This window comes from Sardina pilchardus, chromosome 3, assembly GCF_963854185.1.
Source record: "Sardina pilchardus chromosome 3, fSarPil1.1, whole genome shotgun sequence".
In the NCBI taxonomy this organism is placed as follows: domain Eukaryota; kingdom Metazoa; phylum Chordata; class Actinopteri; order Clupeiformes; family Clupeidae; genus Sardina; species Sardina pilchardus.
Window position 1 is genome coordinate 4,008,750 of NC_084996.1, and position 11,610 is coordinate 4,020,359.

At 43.4% G+C, this 11,610-nt stretch overlaps 1 protein-coding gene across 1 annotated transcript in view; it reads left to right on the forward strand.

The window, feature by feature from the left end:
- The window catches only part of abca3b (ATP-binding cassette, sub-family A (ABC1), member 3b), a gene marked incomplete in the record, with an annotated part of 38,194 nt that overhangs the window by 3,371 nt on the left and 23,213 nt on the right, over positions 1 to 11,610 (forward strand). Inside the window, 12 exon segments of the mRNA XM_062531373.1 lie at positions 61 to 319; positions 2,006 to 2,133; positions 3,777 to 3,942; positions 6,981 to 7,240; positions 7,452 to 7,568; positions 7,677 to 7,797; positions 9,037 to 9,210; positions 9,661 to 9,842; positions 10,156 to 10,302; positions 10,557 to 10,686; positions 10,956 to 11,110; positions 11,501 to 11,610. The exon segment at positions 11,501 to 11,610 is cut by the window's right edge and continues 46 nt beyond it. Coding sequence (XP_062387357.1) covers positions 61 to 319; positions 2,006 to 2,133; positions 3,777 to 3,942; positions 6,981 to 7,240; positions 7,452 to 7,568; positions 7,677 to 7,797; positions 9,037 to 9,210; positions 9,661 to 9,842; positions 10,156 to 10,302; positions 10,557 to 10,686; positions 10,956 to 11,110; positions 11,501 to 11,610 — 1,949 coding nt within the window.

Sequence of the window (11,610 nt, forward strand, 5' to 3'; positions counted from 1 at the left end):
TTTTTGTTCTTGCTTGTTGTTGTCTCTTGTCCTCTCGCCTTTGCCCTTCGCCATCAACAGAAGCGGCAGATTCTGGTGACGCTGGTGGAGGTCGCTCTGCCTCTGCTCTTCTCCGCCATCCTGATTGTCCTGCGCCAGCGGGTGCCCTTCAAAAACTACCCAAATGCAACACACTACAACAGCTTCTCGGTGGACTACATGCCCCTGCATATGGAGTTTGCCAACTTCCAGCTGGCCTATGTCCCTGGCAATGCCAGCGTGGTGCGCCAGGTGGCTGAAGATGTGCAGCGCACCCTGGGGGTCATGGCCATCGGCTCTGGTGGGTACCAAGCAGTAAAACACTATCTAATTGGTCTGAAAACAAGTCGACACTTCATCTGATTGGCCTCAAAAATAAAGAAAGGACGTTTCTTTAGATGGTGCAGACAAGTCCTTGAATAGCTTTTCCTTTCATGCTCATGGCATGAAGACTATCTGAAGACCACTGGTATTTTTGGAAAGAGCATGACATGAGCTTATGATGGTAAATACAGAAGTGGGCAGAAATGGCTTACTCATCGAAGCCCCGAGGAAGATATTGTGATGATGTGGGATACAGAATAGTGACTAATGAGTCTTTGGTAATGAACTGTTAATAAACTGAGTGAACAAGCAGTGAACGATGGTTGCTGTTAGAAATAAATTCAATAGTACTACCTATAAAAAGTTACCAGAAATAGTTAACAATTAATGACGTTAATGTTTAGTGTCTTCATTTGCCCTTTGGTTCTTGGCCACAGCTGTGCTATGTGCCAATCCAGTATATTTAGATAACTGATTTATACACAAATGGACTAGGCTGAGGGTTATTGCATGTCCAAACTAGCATTGTTGTAATTGTCAGAGCCTGTTTTGATAAGTCATCCTTCTCTGTGGTCACTCATTGACTCAGATGAGTAGCATATTTACAGACAGCACACACACATACACACACACGCACACACACATTGTCTCACACACGGATATGGACATGTGTGTGCATGCTCCAACAGCTTTATCCTGTCAGGCCTGTATCACTGGGTGTGCAACTTTTCCTTTGTGACCCATATCGCATGGCCACTACATGAGGCTTCCAAGCAATGGAGTGCACACAGTGTGAACAGGCAGGGATTCTAGTAGTAGTATGCTAATTTATTGTCAAAGGGTGTCTTGAAGCAGAATTCAATTTAGGAAAAACTGTCCATTAAGAAAGGGGGAAAGCTTTAGCTGGAGAATAATGCACCGCTATTTGCTGATGCTGAATGGTGTTGAGTGATATGAGGGAAGAAATAGGATCCTGTTATTTAATCATCAAGGATCTACAGTATGCTTTCTGTCAAGCCACATTTTTTGGTGTGCATACCTCCAGATTGTGTCTGTTTGTGGAAGGCAACACTGGTGTGCCTTTATGTCAATGACTTCCTCCTGACCTCCATGTTTTTATTAATAATTTCTAAGAGCAAAACCAACTAAAATAAAGATAAGCTTGGAATTCATGGTGAATCATGGTTCCAGGCATCAGGCAAATTAACAAGTACTACAAGACTGTACAGGACTGATGATAGGCCTACTCTATCATGTTTTGAGGTACAGATGCACAGTGCGTTTGTGGTTGGGCCTCTTGAAGACTGAAATGTTGTGAATTTGGATAGTTCATCAGATTTAATTGAACTCAGCATGGTGTAACAACAACAGTAAACACCGTCTTTGTTCATGGTGTGCCTGTAATTTTAGATTCATGCAGCAGTTGTGTTTTCTTAAGCACACATTCGCAAAGTAAAGAGAGAGAAGCCAGTGCAATAACTGAAGATTAGATTGGATTCAATCTTATTGTCATTGTGCCAAGAACAAGTACAAAGACAAAGCAATGCAGTTGGAAAGTTAACTGTAACAGACTTGTTTGTGTGTGTGTGTGTGTGTGTGTGTGTGTGTGTGTGTGTGTGTGTGTGTATATTTACTGTATGTTTTTTTTTCTCTTTGTCTCCAGTCCGTGGCTTCGAGACAGAAGAACACTTTGAAGAGTTTGTGAAGACAGATCCTCACTCAGGGAAAGTTCTGGCTGCGGTGGTGTTTGAGAACACATTCCTCCATGATGATGACCCTCTTCCATTAGAGGTGAAGTGTTTGGGAGAGAGTGAAAGGGAGCTCTCATGTTCAGTGTCCGTGTACAGGTTCACAGATGTTTGTAAATTACAGCACATTTTTATATTAATGGGGTTGGTGAGTTTGATTTCATTTATGTGATTGAATTTTAAAAGGGGACCATAACACAGCAGAGTTAAAGAATAATCTACAGGCTCATTTATTCTGTTCCTAAAAATAATACAATGAGATAGAATAAGACAACCAACTTGGTGTAGATTGTGCATTAATATGTAAGGGATAATGTATAGAACGCCGGTCATTATCGGAAAATAATTCCCGACAGGACGGACAGAACCCCGACGCGCAGCGGAGTCATGTCGGTATACCCTGTACAACATTAGGAAGATCAGACCTTATCTGACACAAGATTCCACTCAGCTTCTTGTACAGGCAATGGTTATCTCCAAGCTGGACTACTGTAATTCTCTGTTAGCTGGCCTACCTGCTTGTGTTTTAAGACCACTACAGATGATTCAGAATGCTGCAGCACGACTGGTCTTCAATCAGCCAAAGAGGACACATGTAACCCCTCTCCTAGTTACTCTCCACTGGCTCCCTATAGTAGCCAGAATTAAATTTAAATCTCTCACTCTGGCCTATAGGACACTGACTGGATCTGCTCCCAGCTACTTCAGTTCTTTAATCACGATGTACATTCCCAACCGCCCATTGCGATCTTCTGAGGAGCGTCTGTTATGTCGACCAACCATACATGCTAGATCAAATTGTAGATCCTATTCTTCAGTGGTTCCGTGTTGGTGGAATGAGTTGCCCAGTGCTCTCCGTTCCAGCAACAGCTTTGGATCTTTTAAGAGGGGTCTTAAGGCATATTTATTTAATATGCACTTAGTCCTTTGAGTTTGTGATGTGTTATGGTTTGTATAATAGTATTGTTTTGTTATAATTTGTCTATTGATAGAATTTGAAATTTATTTTTCTGTTGTCCTTAAATTTAGCCATACCATGCTTTAGTTATTATTATTATTATATATAATTAACTGAGTGACTTATTTGATTGCTATTCTCATTTCACTGTTTTATTTCTCATTAGGTTAGTGCTTAAAATTATTGTTTTACTGATAATATTACTATTCTCCCTAGTTTGTAATTGTTCACTGTTAATTTAATTTGTATTGTTATTTATTTGTATGTCGCTTTGGACAAAGGCGTCTGCTAAATAACCATAACCATAACCATAGCCATAGCCATAGCCAATTCTTTTCAGATAATGACCGGCGTTCTATACATTATCGCGCTTATTATATGGCTACTTGCCAAAACGAGAAAATCAACTTATCTCAATGTGTCTTTAGCAATGACTTGGCTACCGTTTCGTGGCTTCCGCAACAACTAGCGGAGTGAACCCGTTGCCATTGGCAGCGGTCATTATACCTTCGGAGCGGTCAATATGCAGATATAACGGACCGGTAGAACGTTGAGAGGCCCATTCAAAGTGAATGGGAGCTCCCTCAACAACATTCTAGAGAGCCATATAATAAGTACAGTATATTGCATGAGACTGAAAAGTGATGACCAAACATTGATGCAAGAGTTTTTTCCCGATTTCTCTTGTGCATGCTATACAATTCTTTATTTATTTATTGTATGTCCAGGTGAGTTATCACCTGCGGTTCCCATACAGCCCCCGGTTTGCGCCTACCAAGGAGAGGTCGGAGCTGAACCCCAACAATGACCTGGACTGGCACACGCTCAGCCTCTTCCCCCTCTTCCAGCTACCTGGGCCCCGGGAGCAGCACGACCCCCGGGGGGGCACGCCAGGTGAGCAGCAGCACTCAGAGAAACATCTCTGAGGACTCTGATGAAGACGTTTGTAACGTCGAAATATAATGTTTTGCACCTTTTAAATAAATCTTAAAGAAGACATCTGTGTTGCACCGGCATTCCTCTTCTTCCATGCGCCTCTGTCCTGGCCTGGTTGCACCAGATTGTCGCATAACTGCAGAAGCGCAGAGAACTTTCCTTTGTTTACTCAGAGAAACATCTCAGTAGTGTTTTGATAGTTTCATGAGTGTCACATCATCAAGCTGGCATATTTCACATGCCACGGTTCACATGTTTCTACATACTTTTATAGTATTTTGTAGATTACTTGAATGTTTGTAAGACATTTGGCAAGCATGTGCCTCTGATTGAGAGCCATTGGGTAAATATTGTGGTGGTTGTCACGAGCCAGGTGGTGAACATCTCCCCTGCCTTTTCACTGCTCCTGCTCAGGGCTCTCTGTGTTTGGCGGAAGCATCTGATTGCTTCGCGATGTGGTTTGAGAAGCAGTTTGATTGGCTCTGTCTGCTCCTTGTGGATCTTCAGTCTGGGGATTCTCTCTGTGAGGGTTCCCATGACAACTGTGGCACTTCCCTGTTATCCTCCGTAGTACTGATGGTGTGGGATGCCAGTTTGTGTTGGAGATGGGGAGAGAAGCTTTGTCTTTTTTAAATCCTGTTGCTGTTTGTCATGGTCAGGGTCTGTTGAAAGATACCATGCTGTGAGTGTTTGCAAGTACGCACTTGAACGCACTACGTTATCTTGCCACATTTGATCTGGAAATAGCTCAAATCAATTGAAAATATGGATTAATTTCCTAGCTACTGAAGTTTGTAAAAAAATATCCTACTCAAATAAAAGCTTTACGTGGGTGCTGGATTTTAGGGATGATCCTCCTTCACAGATACTGGAAATCTCATCTGGGTTGGGAGTGAATTGCATATTACTTGAATTTCAAACATTTAAGACAAATCTTGGCACATCAAGTCATAATTGCAGATGTATTCAGATGTCCTGTAAAATACACAAGCTATAATACAGCATGTTCTCCTCTAGATTGATGTGGTAATTTCCAGTCACATTAAGCCTATAGAATAATTTGTAAATGTGCAAAGTGAAGTTATCCAACAGTTTTTAAGACGGTATCTTTGCTAAGATGTGGTTAATCAGAAAGTGTTTGAGCGTGTCTTCTGCACTCGCCGGCTGCCTTTTGTGATAAGATAAAGAGGATGAAAAAGCAGTCTTTTGACAGGCGTAGACCTACAGTACCACCAGCTTGATGTTCTACATTGTTGGGTAAAACTGAATGATGTTTTCTAAAAAAAAAAACATTGGGAGAAGCCCAGAGAGAATGATAGACAGGCTTTCACTCCCAATCCCTGTGCTATATGCATCCTAGGACCACGGCCAACTGCCAATCTGAGCATGAGCACTCTATACCAAGCGTTTCAATGGGCAAACTAGTGAAATGATCAATAGTCTTCGTCTAGCTGTCCATCGTGTCCAATGGCGACACAGTTGGCATTGGCACCGCTTCATTTAGCTGTGGAGGCCAGTAGGTGAGCCACACGCACCCACAGGTGGGGCAACAGAGCCCCGATGTGATCATTAGGTTGTAGGTTGTTTGGCATGTCTTTAAAGAAAGTAAAGAAAGCTGGCGTACCGTATATCTCTTTGGTTGCCCTGGCACAGGTAACCTGCCAGGCTTGAACTATTGTGTGTCAGAGGTACAAGATGCCTTAAACTTATTTAGCAGCGCTTCAAGAGGTCTTTGTAGTCTCTGTAACTCCTTTTCTGTCTGCCGACAGCTTGTTATGCATTACAGAGTTTCCCCATGAAGGGCATGGAGAGGAAGGGTGCGGTCGGTCAGGCATGAGGATAGTGTGGCCTATCCAGTATTCTTTCACTGCATCAAATGTGGAAGGTCTCAAAGCTTGTAATACGACGTGTGTGTGAGGTCCATGTTTTTGCTCCATTGAGCATAGTGGAGACCCACACCATGTGGTAGACTGCACCTTTGGTGCTGACCTTTGGTGCTGACCTTTGGTGCTGACCTTTGGTGCTGACCTTTGGTGGAAGACCCTCATGCAGTGACGTCCACAAGGCTAATAAAGCTTTGATGATTCAGTTGTTTTCTTCAGTATTCAGTCTGAGGTGAGTGTGGGGTCGCCGGATGTTGAATAGGCTCATATTGAGACAGCACACCAGGAGAACATCATTATCATTATCCAATCATTCGGCTGGTGCTTTTATCCTGGGTGACTTACAGACGTCAGCTAATGCAGGGCCAGGACCCAAATGTTGACCCAACTTGTTGACGCGATGATTGTAGTGCTCCCATGAGGACTCTGGCTTGCGTCCCGTCGTGCAGCTGCTGCGCGATGGAGAGAGACTTGGATGGCAACCTAGTAAGTTAGCAGAGATGTTTCCAGAACAACTCAAACAACAGTTTACAGTGTCAAAGGCTTTGCTGAGGTTAATGACTGCTATAAAAAGGTCCTTGTGCTGCTCTCTGATTTTCCCGAATACTTGCAGTAAGACAAAGACCATGGCAGTGGTGGATCTGGACTTGCGGAAGTCAGACTCTGTTTCTGGGAGAGCAGTTTCAGAGAAGTGCTCTGTCAGTCTGTTAAGCAGGATCTTTGGCAGAATGGTTGAGCAACACATGCAAAGAAACATTCTATTGTGTCACGTTGTAAAAAGATAGTCGTACATGAATGTGTAAAAGTACTGAGCTGCATTGTTAAAAATCAGTAGTGCATCATAAAAGTATATATTCTATTCTATTGCTATCTATTACATATTATTACTAGATTGGAATAGGGCTAGATTTGAATAGTTATCCCATAAACTAGATTTACATTTACAATTACATTTGATTTACATAATATTAATAATAATGGCCCAATTTCTATTATATCCATGAGTATATGATCTGCCTGTATTTTATTATTTTTCACTCTTTGTGTGTGTGTGTGTGTGTGTGTGTGTGTGTGTGTGTGTGTGTGTGTGTGTGTGTGTTCGTGCTCCTGCAGGATATTATCGTGAGGGCTTTCTCACTCTGCAGCATGCGGTGGACCGGGCTATCATGCGCGCGTACAACAAAACGGCGGCGAAGTCGCTGCTGGCTCACACGCGCGTGGTCGTGTCGCGCTTTCCTTACCCGGCCTTCATCTACGACGTGTTCATCCTGGTCATCCAGAACCAGCTGCCCCTGCTGTTGGTGCTCAGCTTCACCTACACCTCCCTCAACATCATACGAGCCGTTGTGCAGGAGAAAGAGAGGAAACTCAAGGTCTGGGAGAGTGTCTGTGTGTCTGTGTGTGTGTGTGTGTGTGTGTGTGTGTGTGTGTGTGCGTGCGCGAATGAGAGAGAGACAGAGAGACAGAGAGACAGAGACTGTGGATTTGCTTGTGTCAGTGTGTGTGTGGAGGGGTATTTACCAACTGTTAATGTCAAGCATTAACATGACATTGTGTTAAACTAAATGCACTCTTGTGTTGCAGGAGTACATGCGAATGATGGGCCTCAGCAACTGGCTCCATTGGACTGCCTGGTTCCTCATGTTCCTCCTCTTCCTCTCCATCTCCATCTTCTTTGTCACGGTACTCGTCTGTGTGAAGGTCAGTAGACATGAGTGTGATGGTGCTTTGCATGGCTATTGTGTAATTGATGTGATTCATATGATTGGCTGCTGACCATGTTTTCAATGCTTTGCTGTGCTCTGATAGGTCAGCACCAAAGGAGCTGTGTTGACCTACAGCGACCCAACCCTGGTGTTTGTGTTCCTGCTGGTGTTTGCCGTAGCAACCATCAACTTTAGCTTCATGATCAGCTCTTTCTTCTGCAGAGGTGGGTGTGTGTGTGTGTGTGTGTGTGTGTGGGTGTGTGTGTGTGTGTGTGTTTAGGTCTCCGGGAAATGGGAAGTGAGAGAGGAGGGAGCCAGCTGTTGGAGTTGTGTCATGAGGTTCATGTGAAGTGGCCTGGTATGAGTGCTTTGGGTGCATATGCTTGTGATTTTTGTGAGTGTATGTTTGTGTTTACTTCTGGACCTCAGGAGTGATAAGATGCAGGTTGTTTATTGGTGGGTCAGTGCGTTATTGATCTCAGTTGCATGGCTGCTGTGCTTTAAAGTTAACTTTTGTCATCACAGTCAGCTGACTGGACAATTCCCTTTTTTACTGCAGTACACAACCACACACTTGACTGACTGACACACACACACACACACACACACACACACACACACACACACACACACACAGGCACTTGACACAACTTATACAGACACTGAAACCATGTGATCACAAGTAAAACCAGTATTTAATGCAAGTTAAAAGAAACAAAACCATATTAATACCATATTAACTGCCCCCATGTGTTAACTTCATAGCTGAATAACTTTTGCAAAATCAATGCATAAACCGTGGCTAATTACTGTATGGTAGCTATCTTCTTACACAAGATTGATCATCCCTCGTGTTACAGAAACGGACCATTCCCCACATATAGAGAGGTTTGTTAAGAGGGGTTATTTTAGGACCCTGAAAGACCTGTTGTTCCCTGTAAATTCCTTTGTGCCTACTCGAGTGCTTTTATTCTGCCAGATGCCTCATCTCCTCCACTGACGTCGCCTTCATCGACAGACCTCAGGGATACCTAATACATATCTCTTTGATTGCACTACTCATCCACAGCCCAAATGGCACATTGTCAGTTGTCATCAGGTTTTTTTTAGTGCTTATGAATGTAAAAAAAACAACTTGATATGCCATTTTTCAATGACCTCGAGTCCATTTTAAGCACAAAGTGTTCTATGTCCTTGGTCTGTGTGTCCATTGGAGTGAATGAATAAGGCACAGAACACAGTTCTATTAGATGTCAGGATGGAAATTTTATGTAAGGTTTATAGATTGTACGTGTAGATTTTTTTCTTATTAACCTTTAAGCAATTTTTTTACTTGTTCCTCTCTCTCTGTCTGTCTGTCTGTGTGTGTGTGTGTGTGTGTGTGTGTGTGTGTGTGTGTTTGTGTGTGTGTGTGTGTGTGTGTGTGTGTGTGTGTGTGTGTGCATACATGTTTGTGTTTACAGCTAATGTTGCAGCTGCAGCAGGTGGTTTTATTTACTTCCTGAGTTACCTGCCTTACGTGTTCCTGTGGCCACGCTATGACTTGCTGAGCCACGCCCAAAAAGTCTCCGCCTGCCTGATCTCAAATGTTGCCATGGCGATGGGAGCTCAGCTCATCGGCATGTTCGAAGGCAAAGGTCAGCTGTACTGCCCTAATTCTAAAATATACAATAATTACATTAGATTTGATTAGATTCAACTTTATTTTCATTGTGCAGAGTACAAGTATAAAGACAACAAAACAAAATATTGGTAAAATATTAACATTAATATGTTAGCTATTTACTCTTATTATGTTTCATAAACATTTTTACAACGACTCTAATAACTATTCTATTTCATAAAGGTTTACATTAGATTGACATGTATTAATTTACTGTAGCAGACGCTTTTTATCCAAAGCAACTTATAGAAAGAGAATAACATTCAAACAGATGGAGAATAACATTCACGGCCTATGTCCATTGGATAGATGTGCTCATTGTAAATACGTTGTTCTCATCCATGTGTGCATGCAGCAGCATATTAATTGAGTATCGTATTTTGGATTTTGACTGTTTTCCACGTGTGTCCATCCATCCCCACAGGCACAGGGGTGCAGTGGAGTAATCTGTTTGAGCCGGTGAGCGTGGACGATGACTTCTCGCTGGCGCAGGTGATGGGCTTGCTGCTGCTGGACGCTGTGCTCTATGGCATGTTGGCCTGCTACATGGAGACCGTCTTCCCTGGGGAGTATGGGGTCCCCCGGCCCTGGTACTACTTCCTGCTGGTAAGTCACAATCGTGCACATGCACATCCTGAAATGTACAGTTAAAAGAAAGCGAAAACCCTTTCCCAGTCGCAGTTATCCTGTGCATTGGTATTTAGAAAATGAAGTCCAGTTTTCTTTTTTTTCAGTGTTTTAAGTTAAAGAAAATCTTGTTTTAAGTATAAACCCATGAAGTTAGAAGTGTGTTAGGTTTTGTCTGGGGAGACGATAGCAACAGTTTTAAGTATAAACGCGTGTAGATAGAAGTGTGTTAGGTTATGCCTGGGGAGACGATAGCAACATGTGTCCGACGTAACCACTGTAATCCCTGCAGCCCTCCTACTGGTGCAGCACCCCGCGTGTCGCCCTGCTGAAGGAGAAGGAGGAAGAGGAGGATGCAGAGAAGGCGCTGAAGGGAGAGTTCATAGAGGAGGAGCCAGCTGGTCTGGTGTCTGGAGTCAAGATCAAGCATCTAGCCAAGGTACGTTCGAACGCACCCGCACAAAAATGCACAAAGGTGCACCCGGGCTGCGTCATTTCATTGATTAATCGATTAGTCGTCAACTGTTAAATGCCTCCTTACTTATGTTCTCAACTGACTCCTAATAATGAATAGATGAATCCACTATCAAAAATAATCGTTAGTGGCAGCCCTAAAGTGCACAGTCATTTTTTGGATTCATTTTTGAGAGTTCAGGGAGGTAAGTGAGAATGTGTCATGTGTATGTCTTCCAGATCTTCAAAGTGGGAAACAAGACAAAGGAAGCAGTGAGAGATCTGACACTGAACATGTTTGAGGGCCAGATCACCGTTCTACTGGGACACAACGGAGCCGGCAAGACCACCACTTTATCCATGCTCACAGGTCAGTAGCTTGTGAAACACATATACTGTAGATGAAGAATTAAGAATAACATGAAAAACGTTTGTATATAGATACATAGATACACACACACACACGCGCACACACACACATATACACACACACACACACGCATCAGAGTGCTCCAACTGCTGCAAGATGAACAATTAATTAATGAGTAATAAATGACTAGTTCTGGTTCAAAGGTCTTTTAATGGATATCCTCAGCCTGCTTCCTCCTTCAAACTGTCGTGATGTGTGTTTGGTTGCAGGTCTGTTTACGCCCACCAGTGGCAGGGCCTACATTAACGGTTATGACATCAGTCAGGACATGTCTCTTATTCGCCGCAGTCTGGGCCTCTGTCCACAGCACGATGTACTGTTTGATAACCTGACAGTCCGAGAGCATCTGCTATTCTATGCACAGGTGAGTCATGCACCTACACACACACACACACACACACACACACACACTCACATACTGTACACACAGTAGCAGGCTTGTTTGGTGGGTATATAGTGCTTTTGTTCTGCCACACACACACACACACACACACACACACACACACACACACACACACACACACACAGCAGCAGGCTTGGTTGGTGGGCATTTACAGTAGTGCTTTTATTCTGAAACACACACACACACACACACACACACACACACACACACACACACACACACATCAGGCTTGTTTGGTGGGTGTTTAGCAATGGCATATGTTGCGTGGTCTCCTTATGTCTCTCTCTGTCTCACTCATGCCATCCCCTTGTCTCGCTTTCATATCTGTCCTTGCCTGTCACGTACTCACAGCTGAAAGGGTACCCACAAGAGAAGATTCCGGACGAAGTGGACCGGATCCTCCGTGTGCTGAACCTGGAGGACAAACGGGACAGTCGCTCGAAGACTCTCTCTGGGGGCAT